The 26,243-nt window shown below is 43.8% G+C and overlaps 1 protein-coding gene across 3 annotated transcripts in view; it reads left to right on the top strand.

The window, feature by feature from the left end:
- Positions 1–5,613: 5,613 nt before the first annotated feature.
- The window catches only part of LOC115458082 (high affinity immunoglobulin gamma Fc receptor I-like), a 49,346-nt gene continuing 28,716 nt past the window's right edge, over positions 5,614–26,243 (top strand). Inside the window, exons 1-4 of one of the 3 annotated variants that reach the window (XM_030187898.1) lie at positions 5,614–5,631; positions 5,983–6,055; positions 15,879–15,899; positions 23,149–23,415. In XM_030187898.1, the coding sequence (XP_030043758.1) occupies positions 5,986–6,055; positions 15,879–15,899; positions 23,149–23,415 (358 nt within the window). In that variant the 5' untranslated portion in view covers positions 5,614–5,631; positions 5,983–5,985. Of the gene's footprint in view, positions 5,632–5,975; positions 6,056–15,878; positions 15,900–23,148; positions 23,416–26,243 lie in introns of those variants that run through there. The other 2 variants (XM_030187901.1, XM_030187900.1) reach the window with 2 other exon arrangements.

The raw sequence follows: 26,243 nt of genomic DNA, 5'->3' as shown, positions 1-26,243 counted from the left end.
AGCCAGTTTTAGATCTCTTTCACGTGTTAGCCATGTTACAGAACTTAGTTCTTCTTACCTTGAATGTGGCTGAAAGAGGGCATTGTACACCATTCTGCCAGCTCTGACCTACTGCTCATCTCAGTACCAGGGAGACTCGTTGCCAGTGGGGCACAACCTCTGATCTGCAGTTAACTGTGAGTAAGCGTGCTTATTCCAATAAAGGACGTTTTCGGAGAGATTAGTCTTCGGGTGTCAACTGGTGTGCCAATGATATATAGCAGCAACCAGTCCTAGAGGCCTGCGTGTATGCAGGTCCCTGGAGCACTTTTAGTGGGTACCGCAGTGCACTTCAGCCATGCGGACCCAGGCCCATCCCCCCCTACCTGTAACACTTGTGCTGGTAAATGGGAGGCCTGCAAAACCCACTGTACCCACATGTAGGTGCCCCCTTCACCCCTAAGAGCTATGGTAGTGTTGTACATTTGTGGTTAGTGGGTTTTGGGGGAGGGGGTTGGGGGCTCAGCACCCGTGGTAAGGGAGCTATGCATGTGGGAGCGTTGTCTGAAGTCCACCGCACTGACCTCTAGGGTGCCCAGTTGGTGTCCTGGCATGTCAGGGGGGCGAGTGTACTACAAATCATGGCCCCTCCCACGACCAAATGGCTCGGATTAGGATGATTTGAGCTGGGCGTTTTTACTTTCCATTATCGCTAAAAAAAAAAACAAACGCCCAGCTGAAAAATGTCCATTTTTTCAAAAATACGGTCTGTCCCGCCTCTTCACGTACCCGTTTTCGGACATAGACGCCCATGGAGATAGGCGTTCACATTCGATTATGCCCCTCCACGTCAAGCAGCATAAATATATGCGAGCGTCATGCAAATCCAAGTGAAGAAAAAACACGAGTAAAAAAATAAAAGTGGAAAAGAAGGGAAAAGTAGAGAAAAATAATAAATAAATAAATATATATGGTGCAGGCATAGTTAAGAACCTACCGCTGCAGAAAAAGATAAAACTAGCCTTAAAAGACTGGGCGACGTGGAGCCAAAAGTGAAGAGAAAGAGGCTGGCATTCTCAAGAAACCTGCACTGCAAAAAGATAGATGAAAGTAGCTTCAAACAAGGAACCGAGATGCGCTAAGAGGTGGCCTGAGCTTGCGTGAAAATCACACACTAAAAGTAACACAGGCCACTTTTTAGCGCATCTTTGTAAAAGGATCCCTTAGCCGGCGATGCACTGAATATTAGTGGATAGCCGGTTATATCGTGCGATATAACCAATCTGCTAAGGGCCAGATTCTATATATGGCGCTTAAAAAATCAGTGCGGAAAACATTTCCACCTAAGCATATTCTATTAGCAGTGCCTAGATTTAGGTGCGGTATGTAAAATATGATTAGTCAATATCCTTAGTGCCTAAAACTACGTGAATCCATTTGCACCAATGAAAATGTGATATAAATTCCGGCACGTAGACTTAGGCGCAGAGGGCTATCTATAACAATGCCCATGAAATGCCCATTTCCCCACCTATAACCATACCCCTTTTTGAATGCATGCATTAAAATTGAGGCGCTGTGCATTACAGAATACACTTAGGGAGTTGTGCATGTAAATTATTTATTTATTTATTTATTTGTAGCATTTGTATCCCACATTTTCCCACCTATTTGCAGGCTCAATGTGGCTTACAATTTTTCCGTAATGGTGATCACCAATTCCGGAAAAGAGAAATACATAGTTAAAATATGGAGGTGACAGAGTGGAATTAGGTAGTCAAATAAATAAAGTTCATTTTCATAATCCTATATAATAATTCTCACCTCCAATGTTCTGACTTGCTGCCTGGGACCGTGGCTCATTCCGAGTTGGTCTGCTAGGCTCCGTAGATCAGGCTGACATCACCGTAGCCATTATGATGTCAACTTTAGAACCCGGGGGGAAAAAAAAACCATGCCTCACAGCTGATTCATGTCCAGAGGAGGGTCGCTGGACATGGGTGGCTGGAGGGGGGGCAGGGGAGAGAGGAGGGTCACTAGACATGGGTGACTGCAGTGGGCACAGGGGGAGAGGAGGGTCGCTGGATATGGGTGGCTGCAGGGGAAGAGGAGGGTCACTGAACATGGGTGGCTGCAGGGGGGGCAGGGGGTCGCTGGACATGGGTGGCTGGAGGTGAGCCGAGGAAAACCTTGCTAGGACCCGTTTTATTTGTGTCAGAAATGGGCCTTTTCTACTAGTAAGAAATAAAAGGTAATTGGATAAAACTTCAATCATAGTAGATTAGCTTGAACAATCATGAATAAATTACTGCCAATTAGTGCTCATTATTGCTTCTTAAGTGCTGTTAATGCTGATTGGCTTGTTAAGCCAATTAAGTTACGTGCATTGTTATAGAATACGCTTGTATTTTGGCACGGAATGCTAAGCGCACTATATAAAATCCTGGGGTAAGTGCTAACCGGCAATATTCAGTGGGAGATAACCAGTGATCTCCAACTGAATATTGCCAGATAGCCGGTTAAGTGCCATTTAACCGACCAGGAGCCGTTTTTGGACAGTTAAATGGTTTTATATATTGGGCAGATAGAGACTGACAAGCAAGATAACATGGAGGGTATATGGTTTATTTACTTGATATACCGTAATTTCATGCAAGGCACAGCAAAGTGGTTTACAGTGAAACTCATAAAAAGAAAATTGAAAGGAACTACTACTACTACTTAACATTTCTAGAGCGCTACTAGGGTTACGCAGCGCTGTACAGTTTAACAAAGAAGGACAGTCCCTGCTCAAAGGAGCTTACAATCTAACGGACGAAATGGCAAGTTGGGCAGTCTAGATTTCCTGAATATGGTATGGTATGGTGGTTAGGCGCTGAAGGTGACATCGAAGAGGTGGGCTTTGAGCAAGGATTTGAAGATGGGCAGGGAGGGGTCCTGGCGAATGGGCTCAAGGAGTTTATTCCAAGCATGGGGTGAGGCGAGGCAGAAAGGGCGGAGCCTGGAGTTCGCAGTGGTGGAGAAGGGTACTGAAAGGAGGGATTTGTCTTGAGAGCGGAGGTTACGGGTAGGCACGTAGGGGGAGATGAGGGTGGAGAGGTAGGGAGAGGCTGCAGATCGAGTGCATTTGTAGGTTAGTAGGAGAAGCTTGAACTGTATGCGGTACCTAATCGGAAGCCAGTGCAGTGACTTGAGGAGAGGGGTGATATGAGTATATTGGTCCAGGCGGAAGATAAGACGTGCATCAGAGTTCTGAACGGACTGAAGGGGGGATAGGTGGCTAAGTGGTAGGCCAGTGAGGAGTAGGTTGCAGTAGTCAAGGCGAGAGGTAATGAGAGAGTGGATGAGAGTTCGGGTGGTGTGCTCAGAGAGGAAAGGGCGAATTTTGCTAATGTTGTAGAGGAAGAAGCGACAGGTCTTGGCTATCTGCTGGATATGCGCAGAGAAGGAGAGGGAGGAGTCGAAGATGACTCCAAGGTTGCGGGCAGATGAGACGGGGAGGATGAGGGTGTTATCAACTGAGATAGAGAGTGGAGGGAGGGGAGAAGTGGGTTTGGGTGGGAAGACAATAAGCTCAGTCTTGGCCATGTTCAGTTTCAGGTGGTGGTTGGACATCCAGGCAGCAATGTCGGATAAGCAGGCCGATACCTTGGCCTGGGTATCTGCAGTGATGTCTGGTGTGGAGAGATAAAGCTGGGTGTCGTCGGCATAAAGATGATATTGGAAACCATGAGATGAGATCAGGGAGCCCAGGGAAGAGGTGTAGATTGAAAAAAGAAGGGGACCAAGGACAGATCCCTGAGGAACTCCAACAGAGAGCGGGATGGGGGTGGAGGAAGAACCATGAGAATGCACTGTGAAGGTACGGTGGGAGAGATAAGAGGAGGACCAGGAGAGGACAGAGCCCTGGAACCCAAATGAGAACAGTGTGGCAAGAAGTAAATTGTAATTGACAGTGTCAAAAGCGGCGGATAGGTCGAGGAGACTGAGGATGGAATAGTGGCCTTTGGATTTGGCAAGGAACAGGTCATTGCAGACTTTAGATAGTGCCATTTCTGTCGAGTGTAGAGGGTGAAAGCCGGATTGAAGCGGATCGAGGATGGCATGAGAGGAGAGAAAATCAAGGCAATGGCTATGAACAAAGTACTTGGAGAGGAAGGGTAGGAGGGAGATTGGGCGATAGTTGGAGGGACAGCTATAATAGAAACAAAAAATTAAAATCAATGTGCAAACAAGCTAAACCAAACACATAGACATACAGAGATCATAAAATCATACAATCCGCAGATTAAACGATCAAGCCATACAATATTAAATGATTGTAATAGCTTATTTCAGCAGACAAGACACACCATTCACCAACATCTCCAGACTTAAGATGAATTAATGTGAAACACAAGCTGAAATAAATAAGTTAGACCCGGGGGAGTCACAGCTTATCCCTAGGGGTCAGTAGCAGGGGATGTTGCCACTTTTTGGGACTCTGCCAGGTACTTGTGACCTAGACTGGCCACTGTTGAAAAAAGAAACTGGGTTACACGGGTCTTTGGTCTGTCTTATTTTCTTATACTCTCATACAGTGTAGCATCCCTCTGGCTTTAGCTACTGTGTCACTCCAGAGTCCCTTAGAACATAGTCGCCATACTGGGTCAGACCAATGGTCCATCTAGCCCAGTATTCCATTTTCCAAACAGTGGCAAAGCCGGGTCACAAGTGCCTGGTAGAAACCCAATTAGCAGCAACATTCCATTCTACATATCCCAGGACAAGCAATTCCTTCCCCACGTCTGTCTCAATAACAGACTATGGACTTTTTCTCCAGAAATGTGTCCAAATCTTTTTTAAACCCAGATACGCTAACCACTTTTACCACATCCTCTGGCAAAGAGTTCCAGAGCTTAACTATTCATTGAGTGAAAAAATACATCCTCCTGTTTTTGTTTTAAAAGTATTTCCATGTAACTTCCTTGAGTGTCCCCTAGTCTTTGTACTTTTGGAGTGAGAAAAACATTGATTTACTCCTACTCATTCTACACTGCTCAGGATTTTGTAGATCTCAATCATATCTCCCCTCATCCGTCTCTTTTTCAAGCTGAAGAGCCCTAACCTTTTTAGCCTTTTCTCATACGAGAGGAGTTCCATCCCCTTTATCATTTTGGTCGCCCTCCTCTTCACTCATCCCCAGTCCAATGTGTCTCTCTCTTCTCCCCCCCCCCCCCCCCAGGATGTAACAAAAGCAAGTCGTGTAGCTGGGTTAAAAAAAAAAGGTTTGTACGTAAGTAGGAAGCTGATTAAAAAGAGACATAACCAGCAGGAAAAAGGAAGTGATAATGCCCCTGTGTAGGTTCTTTCTAGGCTTCAGGAAGTTTATTTATTACAGTAAATATGATTGAAATCAAGAAAGCTGTAATCAGGTAGAATAAGATTAAAGGTTTAAAGGAAACCTCAAAAAGCTGTTTTTTAGGTGAAACATGAAGTACCACCTCGGGAAGGCTGTGCCAGGCATACAGGACTCTGGAAAGTGCAGAACTGGGAGTTGGCGATGGAGGAGGAAGGCACAGATAAGCACAGCTTGCCTGCTGAACAGAGGTCATGAGGAGGGGTGTAGGGAAAGATTAGGAAGGAGAGGTAATGAAGAGCTATAGAGAGAAGGTAAGTGGATCAACCTTACTGTCCCCTAAGACACATGGGGCAGGGTCTTACCCCTCTGCAGTTATCTTCTTGGACTCCTCTTAAGAAATTTGTACACATTAAGTTAGCATGGGAACTTGAGCACCCCCAATATTGAACAAAGTCTTTGGCTATGTCCAAGGAGAGGTGATTTCTGTTGGGTTTAGCACCCCTAATAGTTTTGAAAAGTCGACTCCTATGAAGGTTAGGTAAGAAAGAGAAGCATGTGGAAAAGAAGGGGGCTCAGTAGAGAGAGAGTAAGGGGTGAGCTTGCCTAAAGAAAGCTGTGATTGTTTATTTCCTGATTGCCAAATCTCTTTCATTATGCTGCAGGACATGTTTTGCTGGGGAGCAGGTAGTGCGAATGAAAGAGAGATGCAAACTCGAGCAGTTCTGCTCTCCCTCTGTGAGTATTTTTCTGTTTTATTTACTATCTCTGTATAGTTTGGGCAGTTCGCATTGCTGGGCACTTAAAAGACTCCAGGACGCAAGCCCCACGGGTTTCATGCCCATATAGTATCGTCCCAAGATTTTAACAATCAAATTCATTAATCAGGATCAGCCCCCCCCACTTCTGCCTTCCAACCCCTTCCTCCCAATAAAATCTTGAAAACACAGTACACTGTTATCAAGATGTTACTGGACCTGTGGGAACAATTATAAAAATCTGCACCTACCACACAGGAAGATTTTTACCTGATCAGCAATGTGCTGCCAGTTTCTTCCCAAGTGGTCCTCACTAGCCCTGTTCTACTTGCGGAGGCATGCCTTATTTTCACTAAGGGGCTCTTTTTTTAATTTTATTTTTATTGAATTATAAACATAATCTTACAAGTGTCCACTTGATTCAGAAATATGATTAACTTCTTCTACTACTACTACTACTACTATTTAGCATTTCTATAGCGCTACAAGGCGTACGCAGCGCTGCACAAACATAGAAGAAAGACAGTCCCTGCTCAAAGAGCTTACAATCTAATCAGGACAGACAGGACAAATAAGGGAAAAGGACAAAGAGTAGCAAGATTCCATGCAGAATCTCAAAAAGTAGCAAGATTCTGGAATCCCACTGTAGCAACATTCTGTGCAGAATTCCAAAGAGCAGCAAGATTCCGGAATCTCAAAGACTACTACTACTACTACTACTACTATTTAGCATTTCTATAGCGCTACAAGGCGTACGCAGCGCTGCACAAACATAGAAGAAAGACAGTCCCTGCTCAAAGAGCTTACAGTCTAATAGACAAAAAATAAAGTAATCAAATCAATTAATGTGTACAGGAAGGAGGAGAGGAGGGTAGGTGGAGGCGAGTGGTTACAAGTGGTTACGAGTCAAAAGCAATGTTAAAGAGGTGGGCTTTCAGTCTAGATTTAAAGGTGGCCAAGGATGGGGCAAGACGTAAGGGCTCAGGAAGTTTATTCCAGGCGTAGGGTGCAGCGAGACAGAAGGCGCGAAGTCTGGAGTTGGCAGTAGTGGAGAAGGGAACAGATAAGAAGGATTTATCCACGGAGCGGAGTGGACAGGAAGGGGTGTAGGGAAGGACGAGTGTGGAGAGATACTGGGGAGCAGCAGAGTGAGTACATTTATAGGTTAGTAGAAGAAGTTTGAACAGGATGCGAAAATGGATAAGGAGTCAGTGAAGCGACTTGAGGAGAGGGGTAGTATGAGTAAAGCGACCCTGGCGGAAGATGAGACGGGCAGCAGAGTTTTGAACCGACTGGAGAGGGGAGAGGTGACTAAGTGGGAAGCCAGCAAGAAGCAGATTGCAGTAGTCTAAACGAGAGGTGACAAGGGTGTGGATGAGGGTTTTGGTAGAGTGCTCAGAAAGAAAGGGGCGGATTTTATGGATGTTGTAAAGAAAGAAACGACAGGTCTTGGCAATCTGCTGGATATGAGCAGAGAAGGAGAGAGAAGAGTCAAAGATGACCCCAAGGTTTCGAGCTGAGGAGACAGAGAGAATGAGAGAGCCATCAACAGAAATAGAAAACGGGGGGCGCGGGGAGGTGGGTTTGGGGGGGAAAATGAGAAGCTCGGTTTTGGTCATGTTTAATTTCAGGTGGCGTTGAGACATCCAGACAGCAATGTCAGACAAGCACGCTGAAACTTTGGTTTGGATGCAAGGTGAGATATCAGGGGTAGAAAGGTAGATTTGGGAGTCATCAGCACAGAGATGGTAGGAAAAGGAAAGGAATTATACAGTAAAAAATAATTCCAAGAAAATAAGCAATTCCAAAGTCAATCCAAGCTCAGAGGGGGGAGGAAAAAGAAAAGGTGAAACTTCTAAAACAAAAGGAAAAAACTAAGGGGCACTTTTACAAAAGCTTTACCGCATGCTAATGGAATTAGTGTGCACTAAATTCTAAGAAGCCCATAGGTGTAAATGAGCATCTTAGCATTTAGGGGTGAATTCTATAAATCATGCCTACAAAAGTGGTGTGGAAAGAACCAGCTTAAGCACTATTCTGTAAGCCACGCCTAAAGTTAGGTACGGTTTAAAGACTAGCACTTAAGCACAGTGATCACACGTAAATTTAGGAATGCCCATTTGCACCAATGAAAATGCGGTGCAAATCCCCCTGCCGAAATTTACATGTGAAACCCCCTTATTGCATGCGTAACTCGAATCTATGTCCCCTTTTCCGAGATGTGTGTAAAATTTAGGCATGGCTCACACGCTTAAATTTATACACATACATATTAATTGATTTCAATTAGTGCCAATAATTGCTTGTTAACATGCCAATTAGCACTAATTAGCTCATTCAATTAAATTGCATGTGGAAATTGGGTGTGCGCCCAAATGTTTGGGAACTTTTACAGAGTTAGGGGGTAAGTGTGCTCTGTTTACTAAGGCGTGTTAGCATTTTTAGTGCTCGCTACAATTTAGCACATGCTAACACTAGAGACACTTACATATTCCTATGGGTATCTCTAGGATTAGCACGCACTAAAAATGATAGTGTGCCTATAGCTTGGCTTAGTAAACAGGGCCCTAATTCCATTAGTACGCATTAAGGTTTTAGTTAAAGGGCTGCTAAACTATTTAACCCTTCTCCCTATTTCCATATAGCACAAAATAAACTGTAGATTGACATAAAATAACTTAACACTGAAAATTACATTCCAACCACTGCAGATTCCAAAACCTGAATGAAAAAAATATATTATTTCTTTAATTGTTTTAAATGTGCTACCTGATAAAATGTCATGACGTGATCTCTCCTGTTACTACTATTGAAAGGAAAAGAGCTTTTCTCCATTTATTTATTTATTTGTGGCATTTATACCCCGCTCTTTCCCGCTCAACAGCAGGTTCAGTGCGGCTTACAAAGTATGGTACATAGTATCACAGAGATAATACAAAGTATGGTACGTGGAGGGGCATAATTGAACGAAAACGTCTATCTCCATGGGCGTTTATCTCCGAGAACGGGTCCGTGAAGGGGCGGACTGAACCGTATTTTCGAAAAAAATAGATGTCCATGTTTTATTCGACAATTTGTGAGCTGGGCGTTTCTGTTTTTCAGTGATAATGGAAAATGAAAGCGCCCAGCTCAAAAACGAATAAATCCAAGGCATTTGTTCGTGGGAGGGGCCAGGAGTCCTAGTGCACTGGTCCCCCTCACATGCCAGGACACCAACCGGGCACCCTAGGGGGCACTTTTACAAAAACAAAAAAAAAGGTAAAAGAGCTCCCAGGTGCATAGCACCCTTCCCTTGTGTGTTGAGCCCCCCAAGCCCCCTCAAAACCCACTGCCCACAAGTCTACACCATTACTATAGTCCTAAGGGGTGAAGGGGGGCACCTACATGTGGGTACAGTGGGTTTCGGGGGGTTGGACGACTAAGCATTAAGCAGCACAATTGTAACAGGTAGGGGGGGGATGGGCCTGGGTCCACCTGCCTGAAGTCCACTGCACCCCCTAACAACTGCTCCAGGGACCTGCATACTGCTGCCAGGGAGGTGGGTATGACATTTGAGGGTGAAAATAAAAAGTTGTGAAACATCATTTTTTTGTGGTGGGAGGGGGTTAGTGACCACTGGGGGAGTCAGGGGAGGTCATCCCTGATTCCCTCTGGTGGTATTCTGGTCATTTAGGGCTCTTTTTGGGGCCTTATTCGTGAAAAAACAGGGTCCAGGAAAAGTGCCCTAAATTCTAGCTACAAACGCATACTTTTTTTCCATTATCGGCGAAAGGCGCCCATCTCTGTTCGGGTGATAACCACGCCCCAGTCCCGCCTTCACCATGCCTCCGACACGCCCCCGTCAACTTTGTACGCTTCCGCGATGGAGTGCAGTTGAAAACGTCCAAGTTCGGCTTTCGATTATACCGCGTTATTTGTTTTTGGGAGATAAACGCCTATCTCCCAATTTAGGTCGCAATATAGGCATTTTTGTCTTTCGATTATAAGCTGGATAGTATCATAGAGATAATACGAAGTATGGTACAAAGTATCATGGAGATAACACAGTTAAAAAGAGTGTACAATAGTTTGAGATTTAGGGAAGGAATTGGAGTGTGGGTTTAGGTTGTGGTGTGGGTTAGGTACGAGACTTTGTAGGGTTGTTTGGGTAGGCTTGTTTGAATAGGTAAGTCTTCAGCAGCTTTCGGAAGGGTAGGTGTTCGCTGTTTTTTCAGATATGTCGAGGTAAGGCGTACCAGAGTTGGCTGCCTATGACAGAGAAGTTGGATGCGTAATAGGTTTTGTATTTGAGGCCTTTACAGTTGGGAAGATGAAGGTTGAGATATGTTCGAGAAGAGATGGATCGGTTCCTGGCTGGAAGATCGATCAGGTTGGAGTTGGACATGTAGCTTGGAGATTCGCCATTGAGAATCTTGTGGATCATAGTGTGGGCTTTGAAGTTTATTCGTTCCTTGATAGGGAGCCAATGTAGCTTTTCTCGAAGTGGTGTTGCACTTTCGAATCGTGATTTGCCAAAAATAAGTCTAGCTGCTGTGTTTTGGGCAGTTTGGAGTTGTTTCATGATTTAGGCCTTGCAGCCGATGAAGATACTATTGCAGTAGTCGGCATGGGTAAGTATAGTGGATTGCACTAGGTTGCGGAAAGTTTTACCCACTTGAAGGGCAATTGTACAGCAAGGCGCCCATATAAGGGGCTCTAATTGGCACCTATGCTATAAATAAAATAGGTGCCAACTTCCCTTAATTAGCTGCTGAACTGGAGATACATGTGCTTAAATGCGAGCACCTAGATCAGCTATAGAGCTGGTGTTAATGACGGCAAATAAAGACCTGAACGGTTCATCCAGTCTTCCCAACAGTCACATTCATTATCAATTTAAGATTAAATCAATAATGAACGTGACATTATATACTTGATCATGTTTATATTTAGTTATAAAACTGATTAAGGACAAGCATGATATAGATTCTTACTAAAATAGGGTAAAGGAGTCCAGACAGTGATCTAAACTGCAGACATTATACCAGCCTGATGCACCATTCAGAATAACAAAGCCCCATTGATATACTGAATGCAAGGACTCTATGCTCTGAAAATTTTAAATCAAGAGTAATTCCTGTTCTCAAATTATTTTCTAATATATAAACTTCATTTCATTGTAATATCATTTCCCTACTAACACAATAAGCTCACCAGTACTTGTACTTAGGGCTGGACAGACTTATACGGTCTGTGCCAGAACTGGTGGTGGGAGGCGGAGCTGGTGGTTGGGAGGCGGGGATAGTGCTGGGCAGACTTATACGGTCTGTGCCAGAGCTGGTGGTGGGTGGCAGGGATAGTGCTGGGCAGACTTATACGGTCTGTGTCAGAGCTGGTGGTTGGGAGGCGGGGTTGGTGGTTGGGAGGCGGGGATAGGGCTGGCCAGACTTATACGGTCTGTGCCAGAGCTGGTGGTTGGGAGGCGGGGATGGTGGTTGGGAGGCGGGGATAGGGCTGGCCAGACTTATACGGTCTGTGCCAGAGCTGGTGGTTGGGAGGCGGGGTTGGTGGTTGGGAGGCGGGGTTGGTGGTTGGGAGGCGGGGATAGGGCTGGCCAGACTTATATGGTCTGTGCCCTGAAGAGGACAGTACAAATAAAAAAAGTAGCACATATGAATTTATCTACTTGGGCAGACTGGATGGACCGTGCAGGTCTTTTTCTGCCGTCATCTACTATGTTACTATGTTACTTGACAACAATCACTGCAGTTTCCTGTCTCATGCCACAAGTTTGATTAAAATGCTGCATCTTTATCAACTCAACAGAGCCTGGAAATTCTTTAGAATCACCCAAATAGAACCCAAGCCAGAATATATATAATAATTCAAATTACAAAAGACCATATTTTACCTCCAAGCAAAATAGCCTCTGCACACATGGACCTCAACTAATGAAAACTGAAACGAAAAATCACACTGCTTTTACAATGGCTGACTTTGTATCACATTTGGAGTGACTGCTGAACATAAGAATAGCCATACTGGGTCAGACCAATGGTCCATCTAGCCCAGTATCCTTCTTCCAACAATGGCCAATCCAGGTCACAAGTACCTGGCAGAAACTCAAATAGCCCTTACTTCATTTGAACATAAGAAAATATGAAATTCACAAAGAGCTGCGGTAGGTTTTGAACCCACGTTCTTTAGTTCTAGTTCTCAGTCGTCTCTTACCATTAGGCTCCTCCTCCACATGGAGCTGGTGAGAGGCTAATTCCTAAGGAGCTTATCATCCTAAATTTGCTGACTTAAATTCCCGCTAAACTTTTGTATCATAGTAAATGACGCCAGATAAAGACCTGTATGGTCCATCCAGTCTGACCAACAAGATACTTTATATGTATACCCAAGTTTGATTTGACCTTGCCTTTCTCAGGGCACAGACCATAGAAGTCTGCCCAGCACTGTTCTTGTATTAAGTTCTGAAACTAACGTCGAAGCCCCTTAAAATTTACACTCCAACCCATCCATATCTATTCAGTCACGATCAGGGCATAGACCATAGAAGTCTGCCCAGCTCCCATTTTGTTTCCCAATTACTGGCGTCGCCACCCAATCTTCGCTAAGATTCCATGGAACCATTCCTTCTAAACAAGATTCCTTTGTGTTTATCCCACGCATGTTTGCATTCCATTACCGTTTTCATCTCCACCACTTCCCGCGGGAGGGCATTCCATATATCCACCAACTTCTCCATGAAAAAATACTTCCTGACATTAGTCCTGAGTCTGCCCCCCTTCAACCTCCATTCATGTCTTCTAGTTCTACCGCCTTCCCATCTCCGAAAAAGGTTCATTTGTGGATTAATACCTTTCAAATATTTGAACGTCTGTATCATGTCACCCTTGTTTCTCCTTTCCTCCAAGGTATACATGTTCAGGTCAGCAAGTCTCTCCTCATACAGTTTGCAATGCAAATCCCATACCATTTTTGTAGTTTGTCTTTGCACTGCTTCCAGTCTTTTTACATCTTTAGCAAGATACGGCCTCCAAAACTGAACACAATACTCCAAGTGGGGCCTCACCAACGACTTGAAAAGATGCATCAACACCTCCTTTCTTCTGCTGGTTATGCTCCTCTTTATGCAGCCTAGCATCCTTCTGGCCATGGCCATCACCTTGTCGCATTGCTTCTTCACTTTCAGATCCAAGGTCTCTCTTCTGAGTCGAGCTTACTAATCTCTCCCCTCCTATTCGGTATCTCTCTTTCAGGTTTCTGCACCCCAAGTGCATCACTCTACACTTCTTGGCATTGCATTTTAACTACCAGACCCTCGACCATTCTTCTAAGGTTCAGAGATCCCTTCTCATCGTTTCTACTCCTTCCAGCGTATCCATCTATTGACTATTTTTGTGTCATCCGCAAAAAGGCACACTTTTCCTTCCAACCCTTCAGCAATATCTCCCACAAATATATTAAACAGAATAGGCCCCAGCATCAACCCCTGAGGAACTCCACTGCTCACCTTTCTTTCCTCCGAGTGGATTCCATTTACCACCACCCTCTGCCACCTGTCGGTCAACCAGTTTCTTATCCAGTTCACCACTTTCAGTCCTAAGTTCAACCCTTTCAGCTTATTCATGAGTCTTCTGTGGGGGACCGTATCAAAGGCTTTGCTGAAGTCCAAGTCGATTACATCTAGTGCACGTCCCTCATCCAGTTCTTTGGTCACCCAGTCAAAGAAGTCAATAAGATTCGTTTGGCAGGATTTTCCTTTGGTAAAGCCATGTTGCCTCGGGTCCTGTAACCCGTCGGCTTCTAGAAAGTTAACTATCCTTTCTTTCAGCAGCGACTCCATTATTTTTCCTACCACCGACGTGAGACTTACCAGTCTGTAGTTTCCCACTTCTTCTCTGTCTTCACTTTTGTGAAGAGGGTACACATCCGCTTGTCTCCAATCTCACAGAACCTCTCCCATCTCTAAAGATCTATTAAATAAATCTTTAAGAGGTCCCGCCAGGACCTCTCTGAGCTCCCTCAGTATCAGACAAATTCAGACAATATGTTTCTAGACATTTAAACTAGAGGGTGGGGGTGACAAAAGGAAACAAGGGATTTCAGAAAGTCACCCCCAGAATAAACATGATGGCAGAGGGAAAGTTCATGTAAATATAGTGAACCACCTAAACTCACTAAGCACATGGAAAGCTATGTGCACAAATGCTCGTAGTTTAAGTAAAAAGGTTCAAGACTTGCAAGCCCTGATGTTTGAAGAAAACTTGGATATTGTTGCTATTACGGAGACTTGGTTCAATGATTCCCATGAAAGGGATGTGACCGTACCGGGCTATAATCTTTTTAGGAAGGATAGAGAGGGCCGAAGCGGTGGAGCACTTATTTGGAGCACTTTATTTACATATAAACTACTATGCAAAATCATAACTGTATTAATTGCACTTACATTGCACATACTACCTTACAATCCCTTGTGTTCTAGTGGTGTAGTCAGGGCATGAATGATCCCCAGTCGCTCTTGCCCATGCCAGCTCTAATCTCAAAATGGCTGCCGTGACCTCACATGGCAGTCTTGTGAGCTGGTTCCCAAACCTGGTCCTGGAGGCATCCCAGCCAGTCAGATTTTCAGGAAATCTACAATGAATATTCATGAGATAGATTTGCATGCAGTGGAGGCAGTGCATGCAAATTTCTCTCATGAATCCATGGCTCCGAACTGGAGTTCTCTGGTGGTCCTAGGTACTGATTAAAAGCATCGATTCTTTTGCCAACAAGGAATTGCTAATAGCATATAGCAGAGGTAAAAAATTAAGATTTTCTTGTGGCTTCAGCATTCCAAAATATGGACGCCACACACGTACCTGTAGTCAGTGAGCGCTTTTCCTGTGGAAACTACTCTGTCCTGTTAATGCCTCAGTCAAAAATCCTTGTACATCCAGCCACAAGGGAAGCCATACCATGTGAAACATCTTTCGAACTGTAAGGCTGAAAGAATCATTTACGCAGGATTATGCACCTGTGGCTTAATGTATCTGGGTAAAACCAGAAGAGCTAAGTGTGAGGTTTATAGAACATCGCAGCGCAATGAAAAGGAAGCATTTAGAAAAACCATTAGTAGAACAAGCATTTCAGATGAACCATAGATTTGAGAACTTTAGGAGAGGAGGAGCTATCGACAGTATTTTGCTAAAAACATCTTTCAATTCACAACTGTAATTCCTAATTGGATTGGATTTATTAACGTGATATACCTCAATTTTTACATTGGTTTTGAACCAAGAACTAGATCTCAGTGTATCTTTATGAAGGACAAAGAGTATGGAACTTGATATGATGTCAGTGATTGATTGATAAGTGGTCATAAGAAAGACTTAGTGATATGGTGACAGTAATTGAAATAAGGTTTTTTATTGTCCCCCTGGTTGGGAGGCGGGGATAGGGCTGGGCAAACTTATAAGGTCTGTACCAGAGCCGGTGGTGGGAAGCGGGACTGGTGGTTGGGAGGCGGGGATAGTGCTGGACAGACTTGTACAGTCTGTGCCAGAGCCGGTGGTTGGGAGGCAGGGCTGGTGGTGGGGAGGTGAGGATAGTACTGGGCACACTTATACGGTCTGTGCCTGTGCCAGAGCCGGTGGTTGGGAGGTGGGGCTGGTGGTTGGGAGGCGGGGATAGTGCGGGGCAGACTTATATGGTCTGTGCCCTGAAGAGCACAGGTACAAATCAAAGTAGGGTATACACAAAAAAAAAAGCAACTATGTTACTGGAGAGGGCGACTTTAACTCATGACCTTTTTTCTGTGTTACTATTTGCAGTTGCTGTTACCGGACTAGCAGGTGAGTGAACCTCTTTCCTCCAATTCTTTGACCCCTAAGATGCAAAAGCCTTCACCTGTGGTGACCAGCTTACACTATTTCATAAGAACATGGTTTTAGAAACAAGGTGCTCCATGCCCAAAATTCATAAACTTTTAGTGCCGATCACGTTCTAGGCAACAGCTTAGGGCAAGCAAGCAACTCAGCTTACTTATACCCAAAAGCTTTTCAGCTAAAGTAGAGAATGAAAAAGAGCAGCCGGGCATGACATAAGAGAAAACTTGCTAAGTCATTTATTGAGGCAAAGGAAAAAAACAACCTGCCATTTTGACTATTGCATCTAGGAGTCTTCATCAGAGTTGAACCTTTTTTTCCTTTTGGTAAAGTGGCATATTTGACTGCTGCGATAGGGAGTGGTGGTGAGGGGCAAGGAGAGGGAAACCTCCGTGGGGTGGGATAGGAGACGTAGGGAGGAGGAAAGAGGATTTGAAATGGGGGAATGAATCAGAAGAGAAGAACCAGTCCAATGGGGAGAGTAGGAGAAAGAGGAGCACAGACAGGATAGAGGACTGGGGAAGGTGAAATAGGAAGAGAGAGAGGATGATGCAGAACACATTTGGGAAGGAAGAGGGAAAAGAAAGAGAGAGAGAGGACATAGGAAGAATGGGAGATTAGACAGTATGGGAGATTAGGGGTGAGGAAGAAGAAATCTAAAGAGCAAGAGATGAGAAAGAGCCAGTCAGGGGATTAGGGATGAGAGTTATTAATGTTGGGAATCTTTTCCTTATGGTCATTCACAACTTCTGAAGATCAGTTTTGATGTTGTCTGAATGCATTGCTTTGAATAATTCTGGAGCTCCTTTTTGGATCTGCTTTATCATCATTATTCAATATTTATCCGATCCAAGATGTGCACCCAACTAAACTGGCTAATGAGCCAATTACTTCCAATAGTTGGGTGCTAATTGGCACTAATTAGGATTTGTGCGCACACCTTGCTACGTGCTATTCTATAACAATGTGGGTCCAAATCCCATAGTGCGCAACCCATAGGGGATGTGGCCATGGGAGGTGCATGGATGGATCAGGAGCGTTCCTAAATTTGTGAACAGTTTTATAGAATATCAGGGATGTGTGCCCAAACTGGGTGCCAAGAATTACACCTTGTTTCAGCAGGCATAAGTCCTGGTGCCCCAATTTGGGCACCGATATCGTCATTCAATGCTATTCTATAATGTACATAAGTACATAAGTATTGCCATACTGGGAAAGACCAAAGGTCCATCGAGCCCAGCATGTTTCCAACAGTGGCCAATCCAGGTCACAAATACCTGGCAAGATCCCCAAAATGTACAAAACATTTTATACTGCTTATCCAAGAAATAATGGATTTTCCCCAGTCCATTTAATAACGGTCTATGGACTTTTCCTTTGGGAAGCCATCCAAACCTTTTTTAAACTCCGCTAAGCTAACCACCTTTACCACATTCTCTGGCAACGAATTCCAGAGTTTGACTGCCCGTAATAGAATAGCATTGAGCGCCGATTTATGAATGCCATTTTCTGAATCGAGGCCTTGTTGTTCAAGTTGGGAATTAAGGGACCAATATTCAGACCGTGGGAGTTAGACCTGCTAATTCCTGCAGTTGGCATTGACCATTGACTATCTGGGCTCAGTGCCGATTGCGGGAGTTAGCCGGTCTAACTCCAGCGGTCTGAATATCGGTCCCTTAATTCCCAACATGAACAACAAGGACTAGATTCAGTAAACGACATTCAAAAATTGGTGCTTAACAGCATTGAATATCCGGTTTATTTTTGGCCGGTTTAAAGATAACCGGTCAACGGTATCCCATGTTTTTACACAGCCAAATATGGCCACTAAACCAGCTTTAAAAATCAGCAGATAGCTGGTTATATTAGCTGATATAACCGGTCACCTGCTTGCTGCTAACCGAGGATATTCAGCAGGGGATAGCCGGATATCCCCCGCTGAATTTCAACTGTAGCCAGTTTAAGCACTGTTTAACCAGTCAGCAGCCATTCTGGCTGGTTAAATACTGCTGAATACTGAGGAATAAGTCTTATGCAGATGATTCTCAGTTCATTTGTCCTTTGAAAATAGATGCCCAATCTATTCTTCCTTTTGTGTCAACATGAGTGCAACAAATTGAAAAGTGGGTGTTGGCTAACCAGCTGTTTCTTAATCTGTTTATTTATTAATTTATTTATTATTAGGATATATTTACTGCCTTTTTTAAGGAGTTCACTCAAGGCGGTGTACAGTAAGAATAGATCAAACATGAGCAATAGATAATTACAGCAGTAAAAATATTCAAAAACAATACAAAGTATAGCATGGTATACTAGCAATGTCAACACCAGTGGCGTAGCTACGTGGGGCCTGAGGGGGCCTAGGCCCCCGTAGATTTCAGTGGGGACCCCCCCCGGTGAACCCGCCCCCGCCTACCTTCCGTTTTGTTGGCGGGGGACCCCATTCCCCACCAGCCGACGTCCTCTCCCGTAGAACGCAGCGGCACTGGCAGAGAAAAGTCTTCTTCCTTGCATGCTGACGTCCTGCACGTTGTACGTGCAGGATGTCAGACTCAGAGAACAGAAGACTTTTCTCTGCCAGACAGTGCCACTGCGTTTTACGGGAGAGGACGTCGGCTGGCGGGGAGTGGGGTCCCCCGCCAGCAAAACGGAAGGTAGGCGGCGGCGGGGGCGGGTTCGCGGCGGGAGGGGGGTCGGCAGAGACGGGGGGGTGACAATGGTGGCGGGAGGGGGGCGGTGGCAGGGGGGGGCTAAAATATGCCCCCTCCCCTCGAGCTGTGGACCCCCCTCCCACGCAAGTCTGGCTACGCCCCTGGTCAACACAATACGTAATAGAACATTATAATTGGTAGTAATGTTGGGAAATCTGATGTTATGGTTTATTCATGGGATTAGGATAGTAGCTTATTCCTTAAATTTGGAAATGCAGAATCTATGGGTGATCATAGATATTGCATTGTCTAGAATTTCCCTAACCGAGACAGTGATGAGAATTAGACTTTTTTTTTAAAAACTTTTATTTATGACTAGTAAAAAAGCCCCGTTTCTGATGCAAATGAAACGGGGGCTAGCAAGGTTTTCTTCTGTGTGCATGTGGGAGTGTGTGTGTCCCTGCCCTCTGCCCTCTCTCCCTTCCCCTGTGCTGTCTGTCCTCTCTGTCCCCTCCCCCCCTCGGAGTCGAGTCCTTCAGTGTTAAGTTTCCTGCTGTGCTGTGTTTGTGTTACAGAGATAGTGAGGGCTTCTGCCCTCTCTCCCCTCCCCCCTCTGAGTCCTTCACTGCTACAGAGAGAGCGATTTGATTTCGTGCTTTGCTGTGTTTTCCTTCACTGTTTGTGTTACAGAGAGAGCGAGGGCGGGGCAGACACTCATGGGGAAACCGGATATCTCTCCCCCTTCACACTTCCGGCTGGAGGCTTCATTTAGAACGTTGGTGGTGCCTTTTATATATAGAGATTTTAAATACCAAATATACAAGAGCAACTTCTTGATCAAGAAAATCAACATGAAACATAGCCAAAGAAAATAAAAATTAAACATTATTTAAAAAAAAAAAAAAAAAACATTCTTGACGCTCCCTGTTTTGTTTGCCAATCATTTTGAATATTGACCTGAAGATTAATATGCATAATCAGGACATAAATGTTGGCACCTACTTTGTAGAATTACTCCCTTAAGAAGTTTAATTCAGTCTTGACGACCTACTGTTTTTTTCAGGCATTTTCTGCTGACTAGGCCTGCGACTTTTTCATTCATTTTGGTGGCTTTGGATCCTACTTCAGTCGTTCTGTGATATGTCATTCATTCATGTTTGCTTCACCCTCCCTCCTGTTGTCTCTTAATTAGCATTTTTATATCAGTTGCTTCTCTGACGGATTCTATATATCGCACCTAGAGATCTGCGCTGAAATCCAGGAGTATTCTATAACAACACGCATGACTTGATTGGCTTATCAAGCTAATCAGCATTGAAAACAACACTTAAGAAGAAATAATGTGCACTAATTAGCAATAATTAGGATTTACACTCATAACTTGCTAAGCGTATTCTGTAATGCACTGCACCTAAATTCTAGTGCATGTAGTTGGAATGTCCACAAAATTCCCATTTCCCCGCCCATAGTGGGCGGGGAAATGGGAATTTTTTGGACGTTCCAAAATGTACACGTGTAGATATAGAATATGGCCCAGTGAGCATAAATCAATGTGCAGGGATTTATGCCATGGTTTTATTGGTGTAAATGGAGGCGCGTAGTTTTAGGTGCAGGGATATCAAAAGCATATTGTATATACCGTGCCTAAATCTAGGCGCTGCTTATAGAATACGCTAAGGCGGAAACGTTTACCATGCGGATTTTTTAGACGCCTTATATAGAATCTGGTCCACAAGGACTAAAACTGGCTACACACACTGCAGCAGGACTTGTTTACCACATACATCCTAGCTGAGATCAGTTGCAGGCACCTTTTCTTATCGCACATGCAATTTTTTCTCGTTAGTCACCCTTATCATGTACAAGTGGAGGAGTAGCTTAGGGGTGAATTCTATAGAAGGTGCCAAAACAAAATTGGTGCTGAAAAAAGCGCTATTCTTTAAGCCATGCTTAAAGTTAGGCGAGATTTATAGAATAGCACTTTTGCCCGTGACTCGCGCCTGAAATGTGGTGCAAATGTACACACCTAAATTGGGCGACTATCCTCCGTATTCTATAGCAATGCGCGTAAAAGCTAGGAACGCCCCTGTTCCACCCCTGATCCTCCCATTTCCGTGCCTCTTTTTTTTGACTCACACATAAAATTGCAGGGTCCTTTTATGAAGCTGTGTTAAAGGGGGCCTGTGCTAGCATCTTCGCCTGTTTTTGATGTGCGCTGAGGCCCCCTTTTACTGCAGCGGGTAAAAGGTTGTCTCTTGTTTTGAAAAGAAATGGCCATGTGGTAAGCGAACCACTTACCGCACAGCCATTTCGGGAGGGAGCATTTACCTCCACCCATTGAGGTGGTGGTAAGGGCTCCTGCGCTAACCCAGCGGTAATTGGGCAGCACACAGCACTACCCAATTACTGCCAAGTAAACACTGGCACTAAACAAAAATAGTAAATATTTTTGTAGCACCAGAAATAGCATATGCTGGGGGTGGAAAATACCACCGGGCTCCTACGGTAGCCTGGTGGTAGTTCCTTTTTGGTGCACGGTAAGCTCATGGTGGGCTTACCGCTGCTTAATAAAAGGGCCCCTACATGCATAAGTTCCAATTAAATCTAATGAGTGCCAATAATTGCTTGTTAAAAAGCTAATTATTAGCAGTAATTAGCTCATTTTTAAATTAAATTGCACACGTAAATTGAGCACATGCCCAAATTTGCATGCGTAATTTGTGGTGACGTTTATGGAATTAGGGGGTTAATAGTTAGTGCAGTGGCCTGAGAGCAAGGGGAGCCAGGTTTGATTCCCACTGCAGCTCCTTGTAATTCTGGGCAAGTCACCTTAACCCTCCATTGCCCCAGGTACAAAATAAGTACCTGTATATGATATATACATAGTAACATAGTAAATGACGGCAGATAAAGACCTCACATTGGGGTCCTTTTACTAAGGTGCGCTGAAAAGTGGCCTTCGCTGGTATAGACAAATGTACTGGACACGCGCAGGTACATTTTTTAGCGTACTTGCAAAAAAGGCCTTTTTTGGGGGGCGAAAATGGACATGCGGCAAAATGAAAATTGATGTGCATCCATTGTGGGCCTGAGACCTTACTGCCACCCATTCACTTAGCGGTAAGGTCTCATGCATTAACCAGATGGTAATCATCAGCACACATACAATGACGATTACCTCCCAGTTAGCGCCGTGCGCCAGAAAAGAAAATATATTTTCTGGCACATGCAGTGGATATGCATAAAAAATGAAATTACCGCCCGGGCCATGCAGTAGCCGGGTGATAGTTTCGAATTGGCATGCATTGGGCGTGTGTAGGCGCCTACTTGACTTAGTAAAAGGGCCCCTTTGATTGTAACCACAGAAAGGTGGTATATCAAACCCCCCTCCTGTTACCCTGTTTTATCTTTCTATATGTTCCAGCTCTACTTGTCACCTTTGCTTTCTAGTCATAAATTTTAACATATATTATATTGATGTTATTAAGAGCATGCAATGCTATAATGTGTATTGTTTGAATATTTTACAGCTTTGTACTCTTATCCACAAATTATTTTGTGGTTTTGCTTCAGATTATTTGGTGGAGTTATTCAATGTAGGAACAACTGTTCGGTCTCTTAGATCAGGGGACCGTTGCTTACTGCAGTTTCCTTCTGTAAAGCACGTGAGGTATAAGTCCTATCATAGTTCTGGTTTTGTCTGTTGCTCAGTGCAATGTTGGAATTCCCTTCCTTTGGAGCTGAGATTGGTAAAATCCTATTTACAATTCCGAAAAGTGTTAAAGGCTTACTTATTTTCTATTTATTTAACATAATTCTGTTTATTTGATGTACTGATTTAGTTTGGTTTAGAAATAATTTTTGGTTTATTTTGTTTTTTCTAAAGATGGCCTAGTTTTTTTTACTTGCATTGTAATCTGCATTGATCCTTAGTTTATTTATTTATTTATTGCATTTGCAGGCTCAATGTGGCTTACAATACATCATGAATGGTGAAGGTATATAAGAGAATGTGCATTTAGTATTACAGAAGGATCTTGGTAACATGATAATGATAAGGCATGATAGTACTTTAACAAGCAAGTGTGATAGACAGTTCTGGATATCTGTATAGGAGTTCACATTTTTTAATCTTTGTGGTATACAGTGGAATATAAATTCTATTGTATTTGTTGCCTATATCCGGATTATTCTTGCTGTACACCGCCGTGGCTGAATTTCTTCAAAAAGGTGAGGAGTGTGGTAGCCGTGTTAGTCCACTCTTAAGGTTATCAATAGAAATCAAACAAAATAAAACATGGAAAAGAAAATAAGATGATACCTTTTTTATTGGACATAACTTAATACATTTCGATTAGCTTTCGAAGGTTGCCCTTCTTCGTCAGATCGGAAATAAGCAAATTCTCTTGGGCAATGAGACTTGTAGGATGTCGCTGCTGAGGTGCTGAGGGTATTTTTTGTATTAGGCTGAATCTAGAGTTGCTATACTTGCTCTGTTCATGCATCGCAGACTTCAGTGAATGATTTTATGCCTGTTTTCTTTTCTTCTTTAATTTCTGTCACAGTAGCTCCAGAGAACAAGGCTGTTCTCTCTCTCTATCCAGCCTGGACCACTATATTCGAAGGGGACTCGGTGACTCTGATGTGTGATGTACCTGATTCTGCTAAAGAAGCGTTGTATACCTGGTACAGAAATTCCAGTATACTCACCAAAGAGAGAGGGAAATACAAGTACCATCTTCCAAATGCAAAGACAAGTGACAACGGGGAATACAGTTGCGAAGCGTTTGGATCTGGCCGTAGTGATCCTGTTCGGTTGACTGTTTCTAATGGTATGTAAGGCATGAAAAGGCCAACTCTAGTATTTAGTGAAAGAAAACTGGAATCCCCTAGGAGAAGGAAACTGCTAGAGCAAGGAATTGAATAATGGAAAATAATAAATACCAGGGCTGCCTCAGTCAGCCAACAGGATGACACCAGTAAAGTACATGGAGACAAATGACATAATGGGTGGCACCATTGAGTCTGTGGAGGGAAAATATGTGGGGCAGAGTAAGATATTTATGAGAACAGAATTTGACCTTCACCTTGAAATGTCAGAACTGGGGCAGAGTTGAGTCCAACCCCTTACAAAGTCACATTCCAGTGTCAGCTTTTATGAACAGAAATGGGCAGCTCAGACTCTGTCAGGGAATCAGACTCGGTATCTGAGTCTGGATCCAGCTTTTTCCCATCCCTGGGTGAACCCAGAACACTGAACTCATTCCCTGGTGATGCAGGGACATCTACCAAAAATACAACATTTTTTCATGCAGCATTATGTGTCAGTATTTACATATTTCAAGTGTGTTGCCCCCTCAGTAACACATACTGAGATCAGAGTGAGGTTGCTAAGGAGAACAAGAAAAAATACATTTCAACTGACAGCCTATCACCAGCATACAAATATATCTTATAAAAACTGCTTTACAGAGGGGTCTCATAAACCAAGTGCCAGTCTGTTTTTTTAACACACAAACCACGTCCTATTGAAACCCCCTTTATAAGGGGTTTCACAAGCATCCTATTCTTTTAGAACATGTTAAAGATTGGTATTCATCTCCATATTTTCAAATTGGAGATATACCCAATCCATGAACTGATAATGTGCCTCCTACTACTACTATTTAGCATTTCTATAGCGCTACAAGGCATACGCAGCGCTGCACAAACATAGAAGAAAGACAGTCCCTGCTCAAAGAGCTTACAATCTAATAGACAAAAAGTAAATAAATAAAGTAAGCAAATCAAATCAATTAATGTGATCGGGAAGGAAGAGAGGAGGGTAGGTGGAGGCGAGTGGTTACGAGTCAAAAGCAATGTCAAAGAGGTGGGCTTTCAGTCTAGATTTAAAGGTGGTGTTAATATATGGCCTGGCTTTGGATCTACCACTGGAATAGTGAGGGCCAAAGCTATGAAGCCTAAAATAACTGAAGAAGTACTGACTAGGCCAAATAACAAGTACATGATTTAATATTTGAGAATCTGTAAAAAGCGGTTCTGAATAATGAGTCCTGCTACAAATTGGTACAATTTTTAATTCAAATTCAGCTCCTGTACTGGGGAAAACAAAAACAAAAAGGATGGCTCAGATGAACAAAATGGAGCCTATTACATAGTTCTTAAGATGAACAAAATGGAGCCTATTACAGAGTTCTTAAGATGGTGTGAAAAGTATGTGAAAACTATTGCAACAGGGAACAGGTGTCTCAGAAATGAGATGTGAAAAAAGAACTTGTTCCCAAAACATACTGATAAGCCCGCGTGGGAACGTATCATCTCAGAAATTGAGAGCTAGGTTTCCCACCATTGACTTCTATGGAGAGGTTGTGTATAAAAGAGGGGAAAATGTGCCTTAACTGGGAGTTTTCTCAGAGGGCGAAGCTCTGTCCGGTTGTACTCAGAATCTCTCTGCTGAATGTACCTGATTAAAGTCTGATGTCTGTATTTGTACCAACTTGAAGACTTGTCTTTGGGTAAGAAATAAATAGTATCTATCTATTTAAACCTATCTCTGTCTTTATACTATCTTCTCTTTACCTTACATTTAGCTTACAAGGCAGATCACATACACTCAGTCTCTGGAGAAACTTAGACAGAATTTTAATAGGCATTATCTGGGAACATAAATGGCCCAGAGTATACCTAGATCCAGGAAGACAGAAAGCAGTAGTTATGGGAATTAGATTTCTATTACAGCCCCTAATGCAAACCCAGAGCAGACCTCCTTGTGATTGGGTGACAATGAAGGTGGGAGAAATCAGACAGAGCCTGTTATGTGAAATAGGTATCTTTAGTCCCCCGTGTGATCTGGAGTCAGAAAGAGGTCCAAGAGGGGGAAATTAAAACAGTGGCCAAGGATGGGGCAAGACGTAGGGGCTCAGGAAGTTTATTCCAGGCGTAGGGTGCAGCGAGACAGAAGGCGCGAAGTCTGGAGTTGGCAGTAGTGGAGAAGGGAACAGATAAGAAGGATTTATCCATGGAGCGGAGTGCACGGGAAGGGGTGTAGGGAAGGACAAGTGTGGAGAGATACTGGGGAGCCGCAGAGTGAGTACATTTATAGGTTAGTAGAAGAAGTTTGAACAGGATGCGAAAACGGATAGGGAGCCAGTGAAGGGTCTTGAGGAGAGGGGTAGTATGAGTAAAGCGACCCTGGCGGAAGATGAGACGGGCAGCAGTCTCCGAGTGGTGATGCATTTTGGGGATCACATCCAGGACACTAATGCTTGATCTCAGGTCTTGCCCATCTCTAGTGGATGCTGCAGCTCTGGAGTCTGATGTAGAATCAGAGTCTTGTTTCAGCTCTTTCCTGTCTCCGGGTCATGCAGGAAGTTTCTGATTTGACCCAAGAAGATGCCAGCCTAGTTTTAGTGCTTGTTATCCTTGGTTTATGATGTAGTCTGGGATCTGACCTTTTAACCAAGTCTGGTGCCATCTCTTACCCCTTACTTGTTGATGCTGGAGGTTCATCAGTTCCATAAACTGCTAATTTGCATAGATTAATGTAAGTTTCCACTTTTTTCCTTATCACCCGGCAGCAGCTATTGACATAAGGCCTTCTACGCCTTGGTCATGCAAAAGGCATCACACTCTCTATTAGAATTTTCCATATCTGTAATGC

This window comes from Microcaecilia unicolor, chromosome 14 (genome assembly GCF_901765095.1).
Source record: "Microcaecilia unicolor chromosome 14, aMicUni1.1, whole genome shotgun sequence".
Taxonomy (NCBI): Eukaryota; Metazoa; Chordata; class Amphibia; order Gymnophiona; family Siphonopidae; genus Microcaecilia; species Microcaecilia unicolor.
The sequence above is the reverse complement of the archived record's forward strand: the minus strand, read 5'-3'. Positions and strand labels throughout refer to the sequence as shown.